The sequence below is a fragment of the Pterocles gutturalis genome, unplaced genomic scaffold (genome assembly GCF_000699245.1).
Source record: "Pterocles gutturalis isolate BGI_N339 unplaced genomic scaffold, ASM69924v1 scaffold27941, whole genome shotgun sequence".
NCBI classification, from domain to species: domain Eukaryota; kingdom Metazoa; phylum Chordata; class Aves; order Pterocliformes; family Pteroclidae; genus Pterocles; species Pterocles gutturalis.
Window position 1 is genome coordinate 1 of NW_010103828.1, and position 23,953 is coordinate 23,953.

General features: G+C 41.2%; 1 protein-coding gene across 1 annotated transcript; it reads left to right on the top strand.

The window, feature by feature from the left end:
• The first annotated feature begins 9 nt into the window (after positions 1 to 9).
• On the top strand, positions 10 to 23,474 carry SERPINE2 (serpin peptidase inhibitor, clade E (nexin, plasminogen activator inhibitor type 1), member 2). Its single transcript, XM_010086863.1, has 12 exons — positions 10 to 14; positions 6,331 to 6,333; positions 13,067 to 13,341; positions 14,041 to 14,061; positions 14,536 to 14,655; positions 15,823 to 16,050; positions 17,116 to 17,313; positions 19,813 to 20,011; positions 20,156 to 20,256; positions 21,265 to 21,351; positions 21,900 to 21,983; positions 22,796 to 23,474. The coding sequence occupies exons 3-12, from the start codon at positions 13,086 to 13,088 to the stop codon at positions 22,831 to 22,833; spliced, it is 1,332 nt and encodes a 443-aa protein (XP_010085165.1). The 5' UTR covers positions 10 to 14; positions 6,331 to 6,333; positions 13,067 to 13,085; the 3' UTR covers positions 22,834 to 23,474.
• Positions 23,475 to 23,953: the final 479 nt, after the last annotated feature.

Here is a 23,953-nt window from a genome sequence, read left to right on the forward strand (position 1 = left end):
CCCAGCTGCGAGGGGTGTCCCTGCCCGAGCATCGGCCTCGTCCCGAGAGCTTGGAACCTGGAAGTTGGTTGTTTCATTGGTGTCTTCTGTCTGCTGTGAGAGAGCTTGCTTTTCTTCTACTAAAAAAAAAAAAAATCAGCTTGTGGCTGAGATTTTCTTTATATATCGAGTGACAGAGAAAGGGGAGAAAAGCATTTACAGCCACTGCATTTTGGGGAGCGAAGGGTGTCTATACTCTGTTATTGAAACAGGATTTAAGCTAGTGCTGCTGGCACTGAATGTGTGTTGAAGGAGAGAACTGGTTAGTTAAAACTCTTATCTGGGCTCCCTTTGAGGGATGTGGGAGCATGCCTCGGGTTCTGAGCTCTGGGAGGATGTGGAAATGCAAAGTACACCTCAGGTGAGAGTCTTTTGTCTCCTGGGTAAAATGGTGTTCCATTTCTTGTCTCAATGTTGTGCAATGCAGGAGTATCTTCACAGAGAAATAAAACCTTTGGGGATACCATTGTGTAAGCAATTAGGTGTTAAAATGTCAGTTTTCCCTTAAAACTCAGGGATATCTGCTTATGGATGAGAGGCCACAGTGTGTTTTATTTCTCTCCCCCTTTCTCATGCCTGCATTTGATTCTGAAACATAGTTTGGTTTTTGTGGTTTGAGTTGTATTCTTGAGCAACTTCCTGAAAGAGAAACCTGGTAGACTGATTATTTTTTTCACTGCACTGAAAAATGACTTCCTTTTCTCCCTTCACTTTCTGTTGGGTGAGCATTTAGCAACATCTTACTCCCTGCTCTCCGCAGGAATTCATTAGAAACCTGGTTTTGTAGGGCCTGTTCACAAAATGTACGTAGGTGTAAGCAGCTGTACTGTCATGTAGCTTTGAAAAGGAGGAGAAGCTGCAGAAATCCATGAGCAAAGTGAAAAGCAGCTGCATGCCTGCTGAGTGATCAGATGAGGCTTTAAAGCGGGTGAGGTGAAGACCAAAGCAAATAAAAAGGCAGAATGATTAAGTACATTGATTCAAATATGTATAAGATGTGCTAGCTTGGAATTTTAGCACTTTATGGGGTGTTATTAAACCTGCCAGAATAGCAGCTGTTTGGCACAGGAGTAAATTTTGAGTAATAAATGCTGGTCTGCAGCTTCTTTACAATTACGGACAAGTTGTATGTCAGACAATCTGTCAGTAAATTTTGTCAGGGCTCTTAAGATGCTGAAAAGCTGCTTATCTGGCCATTACCCTTGCATCTGCTACTTAGGTATCAGGATGTTATAAAAACTCCTCTTTGCTTTGGATGGTGATATGACCATCACTATAGTCAACTGCCTATATATAGCTCTGTGTACCTCATGTAGGTGATATAAACTCATGTCAGTACAAAAGAGAAAACAACATAAATCTGCAGTGGATTTTGTCTCAAGGTGTATACAGAAGTGTTGAAGCTTCTGTTTGGTGTTGTCATTGACAACCAGGAGAATAGCATGTCTTAATAGCATGCGGAGACTTTAGTTTGGGTCTCTAAATTGCACAGCCAGAAATGTGTTCCAGGCTTAAAGCTCTTAACAGGATACTGTTAGGCAGAAAAATGTCAAGCAGCGAGCCCAGTAAGTTGCAGTGGCATTTTTAGACTAGAATGAAGTGTGTATGTAAAAAATAACCACCTTACTAGGAATTAAAATGGAGATGCATATAAATTGTGTACCTCTACAGTAAGGGAACAGCTCAGAGGGAGCTCTGGCAAGAGATTTGTGTTGCTTTGGTGGTCCTGGGCTCAGTATCTACCTGGCTCATGCAGCTGGTTGCAGCTTTTGGTTCTTGCTAGGGCACTGCAGTGCTCATGCTTGAAAAAGCTGAGGCTCAGTGGAAGCTTATATTTGGAAGCTGGAGTTAGGGTTGTCTGGACCTCTTGGATTGCTTAATCACAAACATGCATGAGAGAGTGTGCTTTTCTTAATACTAAGTAGGGGGAAATCCAGCCTAATCATCAAACCACTTCCAGTTATTTGATCTGTTAACTGGATTCTACTATTCTTTAGGGTCAAAGGTTTCATACATGGGAAGTTGGTGAGAAGATGGATTAATCATCACTAATCAGTGAAGTGTTGCTGGATGTAGTCATCTTTGCATGCCTCCAGGCATCCTCCCAATCGCCTGTGACATACTTTACAAATCATGTTTTACAGCAAATCACTAGCCTTAAGTACCGTGTAACTCAGTGCACCTATACTAACCATAAACAACTTCTGAATAAGCAGAGTGATGTTAGGAATTGCCTCTCTTTAGCTTTGGAGAGCAGGTAGCATGGAGTATGCAATCACTTACATATGAATTTAAAGATTAACCGTGTAAATTAGAGAACTATGAAAATATAAAAAGTTTTTTTTCTATTACAGTAGCTTCTGTGTGTGAAAATATGAGAAAGCTGAATATGTGCAGCCAGATACATGTTCAGGTGTGTCCCCTCTGTGATGGTTAAAATGATGGAGTGAGAGGAGACCAGAAAGAGATGGAAATGAAGGTGATGGCATTCTGCAGCTGTAGCTATGCAGATGTTTAGGCTGGCAGGCTATGGGAGAAAGCTGTCCTGTGTCCTGCTTTCCCCTGTCTCCTCTTCAGTACTAGAATCTAGTTCACTACTCAGCTATACAAGTACTTACTTCTGCAAGCACAGAGGAGGTCTTTGCTGGAGTTCAACCCAGTGATCATGGACAGGAGGAGGATGGTGTAAATTTAGGGGCAGTGCTAGTATGAACCATAGTTTCTGGAGTTGTTTTTCGTGGCCTTGAAATAGAGCATTTCAGTTAGCACTGAAGTGTATTTACCCTTTAGCACCTCTTGAGCACTGTCTGTGGAAACACATAAGTTTTGGCAGCTCCGGTATCTTGTCTGTGGTCTGGTTTTTGCCTTTAATAGCCTGAACAATGCTTCTGCTTGTGTTTTCAGGCTGAAATCAGGACGTGACTCATGCTGGGGTCTGATAAATGTGCCACAAAGTGGTTTAAGTATGAAAGCATGTTCATCTTGTGGTTTGATCTCCCCGTGATGGAAATCTCAGTCTTGCTGATCATACTCGGCAACATGATGTAAGCCATGTGCTTCAGGCAGCCTCTTGTTCTGTTCCTGGGCTTTAGAAACAGTGTCCTGAAGTTCTTTTTAGTAACTTGGGACCATGAGAGCAATTATGGAAAGCATCAAGGCTGATAACCAGCAAGTTCTGAACTGAAGACCCTTGCTCAAGGCTATGTATATGTAGTGGCCTCAGCATGCAGGTAGGAACTGTGAGAAATGTTGGTTGTCAACAGACTGTAAGCTACAGTTGTAAATCAGACTGGGGTCTCCAGCAGCATATTGAGAAATGTTGGGGCATCTTAGCTCTCCTAGTTCAGCTGATGTGCAGATGACATGAATTCATGTTCATCAGCTATGTAGCTTTGACCAAGCTTTGTTTTTTTCTGAAATGCTTTTCTTATTATTTAACAACTTGAACTTTAAACACCTCTTCCTGCAGCAGGGCATGTTCTGATATTTAGTGATGGTCCTCACTGCTGCTGAGATGGCTGTTATCTGGTCTGAACTGCAAGCTTCTGTTGGCTGAAGGTCTTGAGTGGTTTTTAAGGTTTGTTGTTTTGTTTTAGTAGGAAAGGGGCAATCTCTGTCATCGGCTCTGATGGGTTACAGGTACAAAAGCAGGAAGAAAACTGGATGTATCTCTAACTTCTCCTCTTACATTCTGTTATTGTCTTACTTTACATCCTTAAGCAATCTAAGAAATCCTATGTAGAATTTGGTGAATTTATTTGTTGGCTATATGTCTTCATCTTGCTATAGAACTTCCTCTTCCAGAAGGAGTCGTTCATGTAGCTTTCTCAGCAATGAAGCAAGCTTGAGGCCTCCGGCTGCTCTGGCAGCTCAGCTAAGAGGCTGCTTTCCCAGCTAATTGCCTACTTCCTCTGCTGAGGCTCGTCATCTGCGCTACAGAAATAGCCATGGACTGTGCGGAGCTTCTCGGGCCAACGCAGCTCACAACTCAGCCTACAAACTTTCAAACTGAACTGCATCAGATGGTTTAATGTACCAGGTCATGACCTGCTCTTGCAATGTTCTTGTGCATAGTTTGTATTCAGTTATCCCGCTTTTTTTAAATGGAAGTTTAGGTCTTGCCTTTCCAGAAACCTGTAGTAAAGCCAATGGGATTAATTGGAAGTGCGTTCAGATTAATGAAAATAACTTGTTTTCTTAAATACAGGTCTTCTAAATAGCTGTTAATTCTCTTATTAACTGGTTAAAGTAAGTCCTCTCTCAGATGACTGAGGAGGTATCTATCTGAGTACACAGTTAGGGTTCCCAGCATAATGCTTCATTCCCGCATCCTCACTGGGTACAATTCCTGCATCCTTACAGCACCTGTGACTTCTGATGCTTTTGTGTTTGGCTGGTTCTGCTTCTGAAGCCAGGGAGGGGAGAAAGATGAACATCAGTAGTTGTCTGTATGTTGTAAAGAAAAATGTAGATCTCTATGATTTTTGGGTAAACTTTAAGCGAGCTCTGAAATGGTTAAGAAAAGGCCACTAGAAAATTGGTATCTGATGTTTCTGTGAGCTTAAGTCTGTTTCATTGATGCCATCCTAGAGATAGAAAATATTTTTTTTTTCATTTTAAATATTAGTAACTTTAATCCCTGGCTGCATTATACTTTGAGTTACTTTATCTAGTAGTTCAGGTGAGAACAGGGTTTCTAATTCTCTTGCAGATAGGAAACTGTTGATCATAAATGTTGTATAGTATGATTAATAAATAAAAGGCTAGTCACCCATCACTCTACAGATCTCCAAACACAAGTAAAGTAAATGGTTGGAACAGCGTATTTTGTCAAATGGTAGTATTCCCTAGATAAAAATGCTTTAAGTTACAGGTCTTGGAGATATCAATGAGTTTGTGTAAGTACAAGTTCTTACAAAAGTTCTTATTATGAACGGAGAATGCTGGAGTTGTTCCAATGTGTTTGTTTGATGAAATGGTTGTAATAACTACATGTGTATCTTTATAGAACTGCCAACACTGTTATTACCATAGCCTTACCTCTTGGAGGAGGAAGAAAAAGTAAAAACTTAGTAGTACTGAATTACTTGCATTATTTTAAGTGGGATTTCTTAAGGGCCACTTGGAAGACTGAGAGCCTGTCCCTTACTTGTTACCATGGGGCATCTCTAAGCTGAGTGTACATGGGCTTTGGCTAATTATCATGTGGCTGATACCTCCTGCCATTTCTCTTAGCTTTCCAGGAGCATAAAAAAACATTACTGCTACACTGAAAACCCCATTTTCAGTTGTGCTGTAAACCCAGACTGAGCTATAGGGTGTGGAATGATGGGAAATGGGCTTTGTAGGGGGGTGTTTAATAGGAAATACAAGTACTTCTTTTGTAAACTAAACCTAAAAGGTGTAGAATCTGAAGGCAAACAATCAACCATCTTCTCTGCAGTAGCTCACATGGCTTGTCAAAACTGTACTGACATTTTCATTGTTGGTTTGAGGACTTGATTCCATGTCTTTAGCTTTCATTATTTTTTACAAAGATTTTTTCCTTTGCTTGACGGTTCTCTAGATCTGAGTGTTATAGATATTAGTATCTTAACTCTTCTGAAGAAGGATGTTGTACTGGGAAGTTCTGGATGTTCAATCTGCTCCAAGTACAGCTCTCCACGCAGCCTCGAAGAGGCTATGGAGCCATCTCCACAGGGGTATTTCTAGTCAGCCTGGTGCGTGCAGGAGACAGGGCACGTGTCACGGGCCAGCACGTTAAAATTTACCTGGGGAGAGAAGGAGCAGGTTTCAGTTTGCTCTGCGGGGGTGTAGAGGTGTGATGAGTCCTTCAACAAGTGGAAATGAATATGGGCACTGGGTTTCCCTTTCATGTTCTTTAAGGAAGAAAAAGGTCAAATACTATATCAGAAGTGGGGGGTTAAGGTGAAGGTGGTGGTGAGGAATCTGAGTTGGTAAGACACCAGCTGTTGTTGGTCCAGCACCTTGTGGCGTTACTTTGTGAATCTGTACTTATGCAGCCAATTACCAAAGACTTAAATTACCAAAGACTCTACCTTACTAATGGAAGCTTGCAGTCCTATACGTTTGCCTTTGGCTCTTAATGAGCCTGTACTTGCACAGTGAGCATTGTTAATGTACCATAAATGTGGGAACTGTGGTTCCATGAGGCTTTTCTTCCACAAAAACTTAAAGTGGGAGCTTGGGTTATGAACCTGCTGCTAAGTTTTAGGCAAATGCTTAATCATTGAACCATTATTCCCTCTACTGGGGTTAATCTAGAGCAAGAGGGTATAGCCACACTGCCATGTTGTGAACACTCCTGTGCTGCGTCTTTTTTGGGAAACTGGTTCTGCAGCATTAGTCATGATGGGCTGACTATCCCATGCTGTTTCTTCATTATGTTAAAATAACCACATTGCATAAAGAACAAAACCACTTATTTAATAAAGGGATACTAGTAAATTAAAAACATAATTCTCTTTAATCTTCCTGATACTGTAAGTCTTGATAATAGATCTTGGAGAAGACTGGAAACTCTGCTTTAAGTACAGGAGTAAATAACTCATAGAAACTTTAACAATAATTGTTGAACCTACTGTAATGAGAGAACACAGATAAAATTTTAAAACTGTGGTAGAACTGTAAAGTCCCAGAATCATCTCCATAAGCCTCCTGTCCTGTGGTGTCAGCAAACTGTGTATTTGCTTCATGAAGCAGAGCTCAAGTTGCCTTTTAAAATTATTTATAAATAAGGGATGGAAGTAAAAGCAAATGATATATAAATACCTATGTACGTTCTTGAAACTGAATAGCTTTTTTTGTGGTTGTAGAATGGTTACAACTAAGTGATGAAATCAAAAGCTGTCTCCGGTCAACTTTACAAAGACCAATTTCACATGCAGTGAACTACCATGAATGACCAGCAGAAATTATACAGGACAGGTACTGGTGAGAAAAATCAATCTGGCTTATGAACAGGAGGCACTAGTCGTGAGGCTACAGAAACTTTTAAATGGAGCTTGTCTGTCTGTTCTTCATGCTAAACAGAAACTCCCAATAAGTGGTGGTCAGGACTCTCCATAAAGCAGCACTAGACTCTAACTTCCTGCTCACGTGGGAGCTGTGCTTGGACAAAGAGATGGTGGCTCTCTAGGGCCAGCCAATTTTACAAGCCGGTGCTCCACTGGGAAATTCCTCCTTGGCAGGGGAGGCTGGTTGGACACAGCTGAAAAGGAGGCGTTCCAGATGGAGACAGTCCATATTGAAACAAACACCAATGAACTAACAAACTGAGGGAATTAGACACAGCAGAGAAAGGATTAAGGTTGAGGGAGCAAAGCCTCAGAACCAGCACCATGCATTTTGCAGTTGTGTGTGATGTTGGCTGTCGTGCCTGAAGTCAGGCCAATATCTTAACATTCAAAATGTTTTTTTAAAAAAACTTGCAGCTTATCTCTGTGTACAAGTTATGTTTATCTCATGTTGACAGTAACTTCTCTTCAGAGCAATGTAAGTACTGAGCTGTTTAAAAGTGTTTAAAAGCTAGGAATCATCCTTTCTTATTAACTCTGCTTATACTAAACCTTCCAGGTACCGAGTAACGAGAATCTGTTTTGTTATTTTAAATATTTTTCATGCAACCTGACATGTTGCTGTAACATGGCATTAATTGTTATCTATGGGGTTGTCTGCGGGGCCCTCGCTACTTTAAAGCAGGAAGCACTAGAAAGAGTTGTTAGATGAAAGGGAGGAGCCAATGTTCAGGATGTACCAGAAAACCTGGAGGAAGATGAAACATTCACAGTTCTGTTGTGTGGAAGAAGCCACTTCTGAGCTCTCCTGTATTCAAACCGTGGGTCCTGCTGCTCTAAACCCAAAAGCGGGTTTAGATGTAGCAGAGGCCAAGCAACATGGTAGGAAAGGATACTGAAGCTGAAGGTTCTGGCATATAAGAGGCTTAGGCAGAAGGGGAATTGCAAACACCTGTGAAGGGGAGAGGAGAAGCCTACTGACAGGCTTGAGTGTTTTAATATGTTGCCAAGGGTGCATCATTTGAAAAACAAGACCCAGCATGTGACCTTCCCATTACAACCAGAGTGGTCTCATTGCTTTGGAGAAACTTCTCCACCAGCTCCTTAAATGACTGTTACCCAGTTGGGCTGAGTGTTTAGCCAGCCCTGGTGAAGAGTTAGTTAAACGCGTAAAGTGAAATGGCTTTCTTTGAGCTCATGTCAGTTGAAATAAGACTTTCAAATTAGTAGCGCAGATGGCACTGGCAAGGAAATATCAACATCTCAGACTCAGAAGTCCCTAAATGTTTGTCCCAGGTTTAGTTTCTCTGCCCAGTGCCTGCCCTGTGGGCTCTGGGGCTTTCAGCTTTTTGCGTTTGATACAGTGAGACCAGCAATCCTGCAAGACTGCTTTTAGTTTTACTCTATTTAGCTGCACTTGCTGCTCTTTTGGTTACAGCTGTTCACAGAAGTCTGATGTCTGAACTTCCTTATGCTTGTTATGTCTTTGTAGAAAGTGCAGAATCCATCTTGCAGCTTCAAGAATTGAGCTGTGTGGGTTATACCTTATTGTTGTTGAAGTCAGGCTTCAAAATAAACCCTTGGAGTCGTCTCATAGGATACTAACATACGTACAGCACTTACTGCAGTCAGTACAGAGCTCTCTCAATTCACTTCAAAGTGTTCTTAAGGCTCTCTGGGACAGGTCTTTTCTCCAGCTTACATGTTAAATCTGGATATGTTTCCAGCTCATGTTTCTGCCTTTGATCGTGAATGAAGCTAACGTCCCCATTTCCTCTTGGAAAGAGAAAAAAGCTCTCTGAAGATGAAGTCCTTCCTAAGCTAGTTCTTTTCCCTAGGAGGATCTCCATGCTCAGCAGCTTTTCATGCCTGGGGCTGAAGATGCAACTTCTACGTGCTCCACAAATGCTGTTCTAGACCCAGATCAAACAGTCCATATTAATATATCTTTTGCTTTTGTACCAAGCATTATCCAAATGCATGCTGAAAACATCATGTCCTCTTTGGTGACATAGACACTTCCATTATAACTTCAGCCAAAAACTTAACCTGTGCATTATGTGGGTGATCTAAGTAGCTGAGCCTAGTGGGGGTTGAGTCCACTGCCTACTAGTATGTATAAGGGTTAGTGTTTGCAACACTGGTTAGAGGCTTGAGGTCATCTGGAGTTTGGTAGCCTGGAGACGTTTCATCTGTCATGGAACAATGCAAAACTACTGGTGCAGATACACCATGCTGCAGTGTTCCCCTCCTGCCTTCCCCAGAGCTCTCTGCCTGACAGGACTATTTATCTAAAAATACAGTAGCTTAAATGAATGTTTGCAGTTAGATATGGGTAGTGAGTACTGATGTAGCATGGTGTACAGGACTTGGTACGGTACTATTCAGTGAGGCAGGTGCAGTAATGGAGTTCTTGGTACACTTGCCACAGACAAGGTATTCCTCGTACAGCTGAATGCATGCCACTGTCATCTGTTTTGGTCAGAAACTGCACCATTAGGGTTAAGAACTGGATTTGCATAACAGATTAAATTTGGGGTTTTGTTTTTATTATTCTCTAGATGCATTTCTTTGGGTCAGAGTCAGTATTTCCGTTGTCTGTTTAGAAATTTAAGTTCCTGTAAGTTTTCAATCTAAGAAGTGGGCAGCCTACCTTCAAGAGGGATTTTTTTAGTCCAGCATCTTTCAAAAGCCCACATTTATGTAAATTAATTTGCCTATACACCTTCCTCCTTCTCAGTTAACTTTTTTTAAAAATATAAAGGTCGTGGGCAAATAAATGCCTAGCTTGTATTTTTGTTTGGTTTTCTGAAGCATTAGATTCAAATTTAACTATTACTAAGTTTTTAGCTTCAGCATTATGAAAGCTTGTTGAAAGCATGTTGATATTCTGCATAGCAGGTCAACAGTTTTCCATCCCACACATCCTACATCCTTTTGGAGTTTTTCTCCTTGCCCTGTACTTAAGCTGTTTCTTTCTTTCAGGATATGCAAATGCAGTTCTTGTTACTGAACTGTGTAGAAGTTGAATATACTGAAGTCTCTGCCAGAAGCATTAATAACAGGAATACCACTTCTGCTGGAAGATGACATTAGCTCCCCAGTTAGCTGGTTAAACTATGCAATGGGCATGGCAGGGCCAAGAAGTGACTGCTCTGCAGCTAGTGTTGAAAAGTGATTTTACTCTTTTCCCATGCTCAGAGCACTGCATGACTTTGTTTCACTTACTGAGTAGATATCTGCTAGAGATTGTGCTCCAAAGTAGAGACCAACTTGCCTTAATGGCATAGGAGGGAGAAGCTGGGCAAGCTTGGAGACCTCTGGGGAAACCAGGTGCAGGAGATAATAGTGTTTTCCCCTGACACAAAAGCAGCAGAAATAAAATGCTGCAGTAGTGGCCTTGGGAGCAGATTTGGGTTGTTTTGACAAGGCTTCACATGTGTCATGGGGGGGAAATACAAGGATGTTGGTAGCTGTCACCCCAAGTCTGGCAGAGGCTGTCAGCAGTGAAGCAGAAAACTTGGGACCTGCAGTATGTTGCGGTAAAGGCAAAGAAAAGAGAAATGCCTGACTTCAGTTAGGCTTGTGCAGATGCAGTACATAAGTGACAATGAAACACTGCTTTTTCGTAAAAGTCTCACTCCTGTCTTTGCTCTCATAGTGTACTTCTGGCAATGTAATGTGTCAAGGGTAGATAAACTGAAAATAGCCCAGTCTCTTCTGGTTTGCTGGCTGGATCAGGTGCAGCTGCCTCCATCAAAAGCAGATTTTCTAAATTACAGCTCAGACTGTGCACCCTGATTGTATTATCTGTTACTATCCCAGGTCTCCATCACTACATGGGACAGGCTATATTACACCAATGTTAGCTGCTTGCTTGCTTGTTAGTATATTTAGTAAGAATCTCTATTAGTTGTAGGATTTTGTGACTTTTTTTTTTGCCAGGGTACTATGTAAAGGTGAAAGTCTGATTAATATTAGGATTAAGAATTTTTGTCTAAATGGCTTCTTGGGTCTTTTGGTAGGGAAAAGACAAATCTAGGAGTTGATGGACATAACTGCCTGGGGGGGGTCTGATGGTGTTTGGGTTTTACTCCTGCAGGTCTCAGCTGCAGCCAAGATCCACTCTACTTTTCAGACTAAGCTTGAGTGTTGCCAGTTGATGGCTAGTATGGGGCTTCTTTGGAAGGGATTGTACTTCAGTTACTCCAGTCTGCTTTGGGGATTAGTAGGTTGATGGGGAAGACTGTTAATTAGTGGGTGGGCTGATAACCCCACTTTGTAGGACAGCCTTTTCACTTTTCTTGCGTAATTTAAATCAGTCCAACAGGTTAATCTAGTCACAGCTGTACTAACACACTTGGAGGGGGGGGGGGGGAAGAAGGATGTCTCGACTCCTGTTATTTCATGTTCAGCATTTGGTTTATTCTGTGTTGCGATGGCAAGCTTGGATCAAGCCCATTCCATCCCCGAAATGGTGTAGAAGAAAGTGGAAATGCTGCATTTGTTACTTCCAAGTGTTTTAGCATGGTTAAAGTACATGCTATTAAAAGATGATTAAATGAATCTGTACAAACACCAGCTGGTTTTCTGGTGATCAAGAGCTCCAGCATGGGTTGAACTGGCAGCGTAGGCGGGCGGTGCGATGGCAGAGCTCCTTGGTGCAGTGCGCCTGTTCAAGTAGGTGGGAGGCGATGGTGGGTGATGCTGTGGCCAAAGTGCTCCCGCCACCTGCTGCTGGAGCCCGAAGAGCAAGGGCTCAAGGGTGGGAGAGACCTCTTTTTGGTTTTTGCATGTGGTATGCAAATAACATGTTAAGCAGCTGTGTGCCTTCTGCAGCCTGATCAGCCTTCTGTGAACTAGGGATCTAGCTGACTTCTCAGTGTGTTTGAGAGACTAACACCTAACCGTGCTCTTGGAGCACCAGGGTCAGCTTGGTGGGGGAACGGGCTTGCTTGTTGGTCTGAAAATGGAAGTCAGGGCTCTTGAACTGTGAAACAGAAGTGTCTTAAAAATAAAAATGTTGTGATTGAACTTCTCAAAGGTGAGCAGGGAGCCTAATTTCATGGAACAGGAGATTATTGCATGACTATTCCTCTAAGTACCTATTTGTCTCTTAACAAGGAAGGGATTGAATACACCTCCATGAGGAGGAACCACAGCCCAGTGGTTACAGTACCCAATGTTTAAGATTTGGGCTTGGTTCTCTAATCAGTTGCTGAGAGGTCCTGAACAAACGGTTGCTGCTGCTTGTGCCTCAGTTCCTTAGGAGGTCATGGGTGTAATGATTCTGAGTGCTGTTAGGTGTTAGATCTGCAGATGAAGATTGGCCCATTTTGGATATGAACTTCCTTTTGTACTCATTAGCTGCTGAATTTTCTTAAATGGAAAAGTACAGGCTAAAATCCCAAGTTACCCTTGTATTTTAAAATCTAAAGTCTTCCTCTATATTCCCGTAACAGAAAATGCCAGTTATGCAGCTAACTCTTATTATTCTAGGCAGGTGTAAAAATACCACAACAGAAGGTCTGTTTGCATATGTATACATGCTTCTGTTCTCTTCAGAAAATTATCTCTAAAGTATACTATACATCACATTTTAGTGGGTGAGGACCATACCATGAGGCTTCCTAGCACTAATTTATCCTGAAGGGCAGTTTAAATAGAATGACAAGACTCAATTTAACTGGAACACAAAACTAACTGAACTTGTGTGTGGTGGGAGGTAGCCTTCCTAATTTGTGTATTTTGTCCTGTTATATAGTCACTGATATCTAGCTATTTTATAGTTATCTCTGCTTCTGGAAACCCCTAGACCTAAAATACGGGTACCAGTAAAATGCAGGTGTGAGTCCCATTGCCAGAGTTCTGAATGGTGTGTGGAGCATGTGCAAGACTTTCCTGCTTTTTAGGTAAATAAAAATTTAAGTTGAAAATAAAAATGCTGTACTTGGAAAGTTCAGTCAGCTTTCACTCTTGTTCTCTTACAGGTCTCTCCGATCAGGAATCATGAACTGGCATTTCCCACTTCTGTTTGTTCTTGGGACTATAACATCTGTATGTTCCCAGTTCAGTTTTTATCCTCTGGAGGAACTTAGCTCTGATGTTGGAATTCAGGTCTTCAATCAGATAGTGAAAGCTAAGCCTCAGGACAATGTTGTTGTTTCTCCTCATGGGATTGCATCAGTCCTGGGGGTGTTGCAGCTGGGTGCTGATGGCAAGACAAAGAAGCAGCTGACAACTATGATGAGATACAGCGTAAATGGTCAGTGATTCCTAAGGTGCTTTTGGGTGTGTTTTTTCAGAATCTTCATGCTGTTTTGAGTTGGCTTTCAAAGTGTGGTCGGTTGCATCATACACCAATTAACTCTGTTTACCAAAGCACAAAATGGATACGCTTGAAGTTAATTGGCAATTTGAGTGTGGACATCTACATACACTTGAACTGGCTTATAAGCAGCTTTGTTAATGTCTCCAGGGCCCTGGCTAGAAGTGCCTTCATCCTTGCAAAATTGATTTCCCAGAACGGTGTGGGTGGCAGTCCAGTGCCAGCACTATGCCAGAAGGCTGCACTACACCATTTCAGGCCATACTGAACAGCCCTTACTTAATATGCCACTCCTTAGATAACAGGGCAGGAGAATATTTGTCATTGTCACACTGAAAGCAATGCACACTCTAACCATGCAATTGATACTTTCTCTTTGATGCTCTTCAGCTTTGTTACTTGTTTCTGCTGTCACAATCTCTGAATCTGTAGCTCTTGTACTGTCCTCTTCTTCAAACAGCCATTTCTGCTTGTCTCTGTGCCTGACACTGCACGCATCTGTTTATATTCCTCTGCCAATGTCTGCGCCTTGAGGGGGTGTAGGCTGAAGGTTCTTGCTGCTTTACTTTGCATGCTGAGTATTTTTGTGAGTGTTTGCCAGCAAGACTTAGTGCCAGCATTCTGCCTTCCTTCCAGGAATAGGAAACCCTCCAAGAGGTAAGTGCATGTTTAAATCTTGAGCTGTATTGTCCCTATAAAGTGTTGTCTTGTCATCATTTGCTTTGCTGTTTTGGTTCTGGGTCTGAAGTACAACCAAATGATTTATCAGCTTAAGATCTAAATGTTGTAGTTTGAAATCTCTTCATGGGATAACCAGCTCTGTATCTTGAGCATTCATATGTTCCTAAGTACTTGCAAAAATTGAGGCATTATATGAACTGGTTTTATTTGGCCTGCACGCTTTCTAATCCTAGCTGTGAGACACAGAGGTTCTCAAACTCCTTAGAAAGTAGCCAGTACCTTGTTATAGAGACTTGTTATGGGATGCTACCTGTCTCTTTGCACAGATCTCCTCTGCTCTTGTTAATGATTGCCTTACAGTCCTTCAGCAACTACAGCATCTGCTTCTTTGGAAAGGTAATAGTTGGAAAGTATTTAATTTATCTTTAGCTGTCTTTTAATGCAATTTAGAAGCTGGAAGCAAAGAGGAGAGCCAGCATCATGAGACCAGCCAGCTCTCCCAGGACCACCAGCCAGTGCTCCGTGGACCACCAGTGGTTCACAGAATAAAGTTTGAGAACCTCTGTTATGGTATGTTCTCCAAAAGAATTTGCCCATAATATTGGAGAGGTAACATGTCAAAATTCATGTAAAAAGTACTGCTAAAGTATTTATGATACATGAAACAGCAAAGCCATCTGAGACCTTTTCTCATATGCAGCTAAGAGAATAACCCTGAACTAATTTATTCTATTCTTATCTCTTAAGTTTGTCTACATAAGGAAGCAGTCTGGAAATGCCTAAATTGTATTGGGAAACATAGGGAGTCCATTAACTGCTGTAAAAATGGCCACCCAAGGATCCTGTTCAGTATAATGCACGTGAAGCTGCTTGCCTGGCAATAGCTTCCCTGTGTAGACAGGCACTCATTCATAAGCCGTAACAACAGGGAGAACTGGGTATGGTGAACATAGCAGTTCTTCTGTGCTGCCATATGCCTTCTCTCGTGTGCAGTGAAGGAGCTAGCAAGCACTCAATACGAGCTGCTTTCAGGTTTTAAGGATCTTGACTGCAAGGACTGGAACCTGCTGCTTTCCCTTTTCCCTTTTTTTAAAGGCAAGCTCCTGTGTTAAGGGATTGACTTCTGCTTGTAGCTGATTCAGGCCAAGACCTAGTCTTTAAGGGAACTAAGACTTGACGTGAACGTTTATAGAAATCTTGACAGCTTCCTTTTATTCTCCAGTAAATGGACAGGAAGGATGGTGAGAAAAACTCTTGCTTTGCAGTCTGAGGTTCAAGACCACCTGCATAATCCTGCAGACCTGTTGGCTCCGAGTGAGCAGGCTGAGCCCTCAACTTGCTTTGTCACTGTCACACAGCTTGACCGGTGACCTGGGCTTATATGATATGAAATATACTCTGGAACAGTCTCCTCTGTGGCAGAGCGTGGTTAGTGGTGCCCCACTAAGCCTTGGACCCCAGTATTGGCCCCAGCGCTGTCTGTTGTATTCTGAGCAGACAGCTAGAGGGGCAGTACCCATCACAGCGAAGGGCGTGTTTTTTGTTGGGAAACAGTAGTGTTCTTCAGATGAGAGATCAGAAATGGATATTTTGGAAGGCCTCTCGGAATGCCTGCTTTGGTCTCCTTTACTAGTCTAGCACTTAATGTCTCACCTTTCATGTCATTAATAGTTGCATATAAAGTAACTGTTTGTTCATCATCTATTCTCTATTAAACTTGCTGTTCTTTCCAACTAGGAGTTGGTAAAGCGTTAAAGAAGATAAACAGACTCATAGTCTCAAAAAAGAATAAAGACATTGTTACAATTGCTAATGCAGTGTTTGCAAAGAGTGGCTTTAAAATGGAAGTGCCTTTTGTTACAAGGAACAAAGAGGTGTTTCAGTGCAGTGTCAAGAGCGTGGACTTTGAGGACCCAAGTGCAGCATGTGATTCCATCAACCAGTGGGTGAAAAATGAAACAAGGGGTGAGTATTAGTGAGTGCTTTTTGTCCATGGCATTGTGGTGTCTGAGACATCTCGGATTCAGTTGGAAATACTGGAGAAAGGTGGGGAGGGAGAACAAGCTCAAAATTATCCTTAAGCTGGCATATTTTAGAGCTGATGGGCCAGGAATCTGCAATCCCACTGCCCCAGCAAATGTGCCTGTCTGGTGGCCTTGAGGGACGTGTATAGTGTGTGTGTCCATCTGCCCATGGGATCAGGGGAGCTTCTACTATTCTTTGCCTTCATACAACTAGTGAGGGATCCAAACAGAGTTCTCTTGGAGCTATGTTTTCTCAAACGTAAAAGATGCTTTCAAGCAACTCAAACATTTGACTCAGTAAATCAGACTTGTGGAAAGCTGTAGAGCAGTTCAGCTTTTGCTCTAACTGCCTTAAACTCTTGCAAGATATGGCCCTGTTCTTAGGGGTCATGTTTAGTGGAGGATTTTTAATTAACCCACCTTGACAGAACTTCTTATGGTTTAAGCTTTTGGCATTTAGTTGTCAAGCTTACCTGTGCTAAAACCAGCAATCATGTTTTGCAACACATTCATAGTTTAGGTGAACTACATGTTCGGTATCTCTTGGAGATAAAACCAGTGCCTTCTGGATGTGAGGAGTGTGTTGTTAATGATGTTGGATGTGGCATTTGTGAAATGACTCTGTCAGATTCTTTCTCTACCACATCACCAGTTTTGCATAGCAATGGGGCAAGGAGTGTGTGAATGGGGAAAGCCTCAGCTGAAACTGTTACCACTGTAACATGCTTAGTGTGAGTCTTAGATCTGCTCACATGCTGGAAAGGGTAAGTCCCTGTTAGTTATGACATCAGTCTGTTGATTAGCAGGAAATATTTGCTTTCTAATTATCCCAAAGGTTTACTTTTTGACAAAGAATACTGTTGGTTTTATAAACCTCAAATGTATTGCCCCATGAGGAGCTGGCATACTTGCAGATTTTGAGGCCTAAAATAATGTGGGCTTCAGGTTCTTAACAGTTGGCGAGTGTCATGACAGCAAATACTCAGACTTTCTTTATTTCTTCTAGGTATGATCGATCAGGTTGTAGCTCCAGATGATATTGATGGGAGTTTGACCAGACTGGTTCTAGTAAATGCTGTGTATTTCAAGGGCTTGTGGAAATCACGATTTCGACCTGAAAATACAAAGAAACGTCCATTTTATGGAGCTGATGGGAAGACCTACCAAGTTCCTATGCTGTCCCAATTATCTATCTTCCGCTGTGGTAAGCTCGGTAACTCCCACTACCACCAACAATGGTTTTAAAATTTGCTCTTTTCCTTCAAACTGAAACAAGAGTTTCCTGTACGTGTGGTGTTTAATGGTATCACTTATTGTAGCTGATGTAGGAGGCTCTGTTACAGGAGTATCTCATACTACTGTGGTATGTTTGAGCATTCTGTGCAACGTGTTTAACAGTTGTTTAAGGTTGGATGCTCTGTCAAAGTACTTGCCTTATCCTGTTGCCTTCAAAAAGGAAAATCTGAAGTACCCAAACTGAGAACTTTGCATGTTAATTAAGCTTTATAGTAAGGAGAAATCCTTATTTTTTTAAGAGGTGAGAATAAAGGAAAACTGCCAACAGAAATAGGACACTTGGGTTTATCTGGTGATGACCTGCATATGAAAGAAAGGTTGGAGCAGAATCAACCTGTATTTTACTGTATAATAAAGAAATGGGACTTGCACATTCCCCAGTCCTGTGGGAGCCAGAGGAGCACAGGGCTGGTATGTTGGCTATATCTCTCAAGGTGTGAAGCGGCTCTTCAAATTCAAATTGAGTCACAAGTGAAAAGAAGTTCAGAACTTCCATCAGGGACTCTCAGAGCTGACATAGGCAGCTCCATGAAATTGTCTATGTACTTCAGAGTTTCAGCACTGTAGCCCGATGGGGATTTTATTGGTCAAAGTAAGATTGAAGCTCTGATAAAAGAATGTCTTATGTTGCATCCTTCCAAGAAGAAGGCGGTGCTACCTGGAACTTGCTTCCATGTTTTAAATACAGCCTGCGAAATAAGCCTGGAAATACAGCTTGTTGTAAACCCAAAAAACAAGACCCACTCTGGTTTTAAATGCCTCATTTTACTGTCAGTAGTGCTCAACTAATACGAGTAGGTTTGTGTTAAAGTAAACAGCCGTAACTTTGTCTCAAACCCACTTGTGCATTAGAGCAGATGAAATGTAATACTTTGAGATAACTGAAAGTGAGTTGGGGCAGGTGTGGAAGCTCCCTGCAGTGTATACTACTTATCTGTGGAGATTGAAAGATCGTAACTTAAGATGAGCTTTAGGAAGAATATAAGGGCTTTTGACTTGATTCTGATGTTGGTTAGAAGCTCCATTATGTTAGCCTGTGTTAAGCTAGAAAAGCTATTGAGGTTAGAAAGGAAAAAGAGAAATATGCTGAGTTAGGACTCCTTAGATTGGGTATCTCTGGATATTCTAACACAGGGTTTCTATCTTATTTATGCTTGCTTTATTGCAAAGGGATCTTTCAAAGTTTAAATTTCTTAAGCATCTTATATTCCATCAGCTGACGGTGAAGATGAACTCTCCTGTTGTTTGATAAGCCTCGGTAGTAACAATAGCACATAGCAAATCAGGAAAGTAGTATTTTGCTGTTGGACAGTTTACCTTTTGTTACTGTTCTGTATCTGACTTATGCAACCTGTATGTTGATCTGTAGGCATGATTCCGAGAATCAGTCATAATAAAAGGAAATAATCAAACTGCCAACCTTGACACAATTCCTGCAAAATCAGCGCAATAGTGCCAGTTTTCTAGCAATACGAGCTCAGTCAAGGCAGGCTGTATGGCCCTGGCAACAAGATTAAATATCTAATGAAGATGTAGATTTTCAGCTTGGGCTGACAAGTGCAGACTTACATGAAGAAAGGGGAAAGATAATCAGATCTTACTGCTATCCAGAAAACTTTCCCAGAACCTTGTCTGTAGTTAAACTGACAAGTTTTCACTTGAAACTCCTATAGAAAGCATTTGCTTCCCAGTCACATGCCAGAAATCCCACAGTAATCAAAGGGAACTTGGAGGAGGAGTGGGTTGCTCAAAGACAGTTTTCTGGGCACTTGCTGTAACTCACTGCTATCTCACTCCTCATCTAATCGGCCTCCTGCCCTGCCTCAAAGTGGCTGCTCTCCACTACCTTGAAGGACTTAAGACTGCTTCCTAATCAACTCCTTATTAAGCAAGAAAATTACATAAATGCATCAGACTACTTCAAACAGGAGATTTTCCAATAACTCTTGTACGAAAAAGAGCTTGTCTACAAGACCTTTTCAGTTTGGTAAGATAGTCTGCTGGTTTTTCTTGCTTTTTGCTTCTGTGCTCAGACAGTTCAGGTATAGATGAGATCTGAAGTAGAGATCCAGCCGATTCACAGACCTGGTGATTTCTAACATAGCTGGCTTATCAATCCAGGCTGATAAGGTTTGGGAAACAGTATGCATATCAAATTCAAGTTAGTATTTGCTTCATGGTATCATCCTGTCTGTGTGGTGGTTTGGTTTTTTTTGGTCAAACTAGCATCTGTACAAACCCCATGCCACTTGGGAAGGGTTGCCTAGCAGGAAGGCGGGCATGCTGCGACTCTAAAGATGTGGGCAAGCTTTGCTAACAGACTCTTGTAGCAGTAGGTGTCTAAAGGTAAAATAGAGATTTAAGGCTGTAAGAATTATGACTCATTACCTTTCCTTACTTTTTTTAGGCACTACAAGTACTCCAAATGAGCTGTGGTATAATATCATTGAATTGCCGTACCATGGTGAAATGATAAGCATGTTGATTGCTCTGCCTACAGAAAGCACAACGCCACTTTCTGCTATCATTCCCCATATCAGCACAAAAACAATAGGAAGCTGGATGACAACCATGGTAGCAAAAAGAGTGCAGGTTATTTTACCTAAGTAAGTACTAACATAATCCATTTCTCCTTCAGGGAATGTTTGGGAGTCATGTATGTATATATCTTCTGATACAGTAGAAACAGGGTGCTTAAGGCAACTTTCCTGCATAATAATGATGCCACCTTTTTTGTTTGTTACAACTAGATTTACAGCAGTAGCAGAAACAGACTTAAAGGACCCTCTGCAAGCACTTGGTATTACAGATATGTTTGACCAGTCAAAGGCAAACTTTGCAAAAATAACAAGTAAGTGTGGTTTTTTTTTTTTTGTTGTTTTGTTTTTAAGCCATGGTGGTCCGTATTCATAGTTTCTGGCACTGATTGAAGTGCTGTTTTACCAATGCTGTTGTCTGTTTTGTCTTGGATAAGTGTTACCATGACTCTGGAGCGAAGTTCTATTTTGTAGCCAGCCAAGCACGGCTGCTTGCTTCTACTGAGTGCTGCAGTGGCTTTTTCCCCCCCCCTTGTCTTGCATTGCAGCAGTTAAATCATGTTGGCCAGCTTCTTAAGATTTGATATTACAACCTGAAGGTCTGAAGCATTGTCTGAAATCTATGGCAGGACTTCTAACACCACCATACTGTAGACTGTAACAAATACTGCAACTACAGCATTTAACTTTTCCCTGAAGTGTTTAATGACTTACATTTTCTTGAGCTGTAGGAAAGCTCAAGCACTAAATTCCTAGTTTAAAGGACTGGACCAAACCAGAGCTGTAAATATTAGTATCTGAAAGTGGGGCATAGACATTTTTGAACTTGTGGATCTAAAATGTTGTCATTTTTTTTGTTCTCTGCTTCCATTAAACTCCTGATTAGCTTCTACAGAGAGATAAAATAAATTCTAGTGTTTCATTGAAAGCAAGGTGTCTTAAGTGCTTCTTTCCTCCTGACACTGAGGTAAATGAGAGTGTAATTTACTAATTCAGCTAGCATATTTTTCAGTTATCTATTTAATTAAAACTAAATATACAAGTGAACACTTCTAACTTAGACCATCAAATAAGAAAAGCTAGTAAATTGGGAGGAGGATGGAGTAAGGTTATTCTCCTTTTTTTCTTTTTTTTGTAATTATAAACTTAGTGACTATATTTGAGGATATTACCAGTAGTGTTCTTCACTGGAATTTCAGGACTTCAGCATTGTAGCAGCTTTTATTATTCTTAGCCATGCTAGCATAGCTGCTAGCTACAAGGTACTTCAGGACTCTTGCAGTTCATTTTACTGAAAGTACTGTTCTCCTTTTGTTCTTCAGGAACAGAAGGTCTTCATGTATCTCGTGTTCTGCAAAAGACAAAAATTGAAGTTAGTGAAGATGGAACCAAAGCATCTGCAGCAACAAGTAAGCAACTGTACTGATAACTGTCAGACTCGGGAAAACTATGTGAGGAGGCTGTACCACTAAGGCAAGATAGCCTGCTTTGAGACCATTGCAGGAATGTGCTCTGACATCAGATCAGTTGGTGGATTTTATGTAACTTCTCAGGAAAATCCCAACTTGCCAATATTGATGAGACCACTGGTATGCTCTAAGAAATATAAACAGGCTTACTTCTGGAGAAGTGTCCTCTAATAGTTAACATTTGAGCCATCAATGTAATGTTCCTGGCTATCCAGCTGGCAAATAGGACTAAGCTATTACATCCTTTGTGACAGCCTGAGACTTTGTTCCAGCTTTCTATGGGTCTTGTGTTGTATGTTCTTAATATGGTTCCTATAACCATAGGGATGTGACCCATGTGGCTTTAAATGTCCAAGTTGGTAGGTTTTAGGCATTCATCTCTACCTGTGCAAGCTTCTAGTATACACTAGGAAACTTCACTTTGATAGAGTGTTTAATGTGTTGTGGTACTTCCTTTGCCTAACTTTAAACCTTATCTTTCTTGCAAGCTGCAATTTTAATAGCCAGGTCATCCCCTCCTTGGTTCATAGTAGACAGGCCATTTGTATTTTTCATCCGGCACAATCCTACAGGTAAGCAGCATTTGTATGTACTTTTTTGCTTAGAAGTTCAATATCAGCTCAAAATAGAGAAAAAAAGTCTGGAGCTACTGAATAACTGTTGCTTTAAAAAAAAATCCTGCAAGAATATTTTTATGCCTTTAATATTATTTTATTTGGAATACAACTCAGAACAGGAAAAAATAGAAGTATTGGCTGCCAAGTTAACAGAAACAGGCATGGCAGATTTGTGGGTACAAAAGAACAGTCTTTAATACTCACAGTTCCCCTGAGTGGAGAGGAAATAACTGTTACTGATAGTGAATTGGTGAATAGGACCCAGCTTTCTGAGGGGCAGTAAAATAGTGCTAGGGAAAAGGCTGGAATAGGGGCTTTGGGGATCTAGGGTGTTGCCCCAGCCTGCTGTGAACAGAAGCGAGTGTTCAAACATAGTGATGATAGTTTTTTTGCAGTATGGGTTGACTCTCCTAGAGCAGAGCTACCCTAGTTATGTTGAATAACTCATCTACTTCTTGCAGTGACATGTGGATGATAGATGTGCTAGTTAGTAGAGAACAAGATGCAGCTGCCAGCACCAGGGGAAGAGTAGGCTCCTGGCAGCAGTCCCCATCCCAAGGCTCCACAGAGCATCAACAGAACTGTGTGTCTCTAGAAATGTGAGCTGGCCACCTATCCAAACATACCCTTCCCTGGGCTCACAAACTTGAGGGAGGCTAAACAAGACTGAGGTAGCTTGGCTGTGCTCTGTGGACTTTATGCTTTCATGGAAAAGTTTAACTGTTTTTACAGACTATGGTAATCCTTGTTCTCATTTCATCCCTCAGGTACAATCTTGTTTATGGGACAAATAAACAAACCTTGAATGTGGAAAATGCTTTCTTCAAGAAGTAAACACACTCATGTGACACACCCCTGTTCTGTTAAATATTTTGTACACTACTCTTTGACTTCACTCAAGAGCTAGTTTTAACCACTGACTAGGTTTTAAAACAGGAGTTGACATAGTTCTGGCTTTGTGGGGAAAAATACAGATTGAAAACTACAGTATGTCTTCAAAATGTCTAAAAGATTCTCTAAACTACTGAATGGTTACCTATGCTAACAAACTTCTGAGCTTTTTCTGTATCTACTAAGAATTTTATGTATGGCTTTTGTGAGAGGGTTTTAACAAAGAATGATAAATGTTTCTATTAATGTTGGTTTCTTCTTGTGTGTGGAAGAGGTCTAATTTTGTAGATACTGCCTATCAAGATTACTTTTGGTTCTTGAGTATCTTGGTACCTGGATATTCTTGGTAGAAATAGATGAAAAGTTCTAGCAATTTTTATTTTATATAGTGCATGTATCACTGAGTTTTAAAACTAATGTGGTGTTAGATACACATCGCATTGTCCTGTCTTATTGTAATGTAAACTTGTCATTGCTAGTATACACTTTCTATTGGATTTAAATTTTATATTTGTTTTTGTACAAAGGAAAAAATAAAACTGCATTATGAACAGTGAACGTTGTGGATCATGGATGTGCTGATGCGCATTTGGGTGCAAAGCCCTGTGAAGTACTTGTCTTCCTCCTAAGGAAGGTGGAAGAAGGGTGACTTTTGTGAGATTTTTTGTGTTGTTGTGGGGGGGTTGTGGTGTGTTTTTGTTTTGTTTTGGTGGGTTTTTTTTGTTTTTCTTTTACTGATGACTGCTGATTACCTTTTCTGAAGTCATTCTGCTGTGGATGAATTACCCGTAGGTTCAATATCTGAAGAGCAAGCTCTTTGTTTTTGCTATGCCCAAGTTACTGCTAAAACCACCATATGAGGACATCTCAATGTACCTTTGGGGCCTTTCCTCCTGTTCCCTATGGTGTAGGTTATATGCACATTTGCACGTCTCAGCCCCTTGCAGAATCTCCTGAGTGTGAAGCTCTTCAAAAGATAAGCAGTAAATCCCTCTGTCTTGTCCCAGATGGTTCTTTGTTTGCAAGTGTGTACT

What these genes read in the sequence shown, in the direction of transcription:
- SERPINE2 (XM_010086863.1), top strand. Translation starts at nt 13,086, where the DNA reads ATGAACTGGCATTTCCCACTTCTGTTTGTTCTTGGGACTATAACATCT. An exon ending in AAACTTTGCAAAAATAACAA is followed by an intron (nt 20,257 to 21,264) that starts GTAAGTGTGGTT and finishes TTTGTTCTTCAG; the next exon opens with GAACAGAAGGTCTTCATGTA. An exon ending in CAAAGCATCTGCAGCAACAA is followed by an intron (nt 21,352 to 21,899) that starts GTAAGCAACTGT and finishes CTTTCTTGCAAG; the next exon opens with CTGCAATTTTAATAGCCAGG.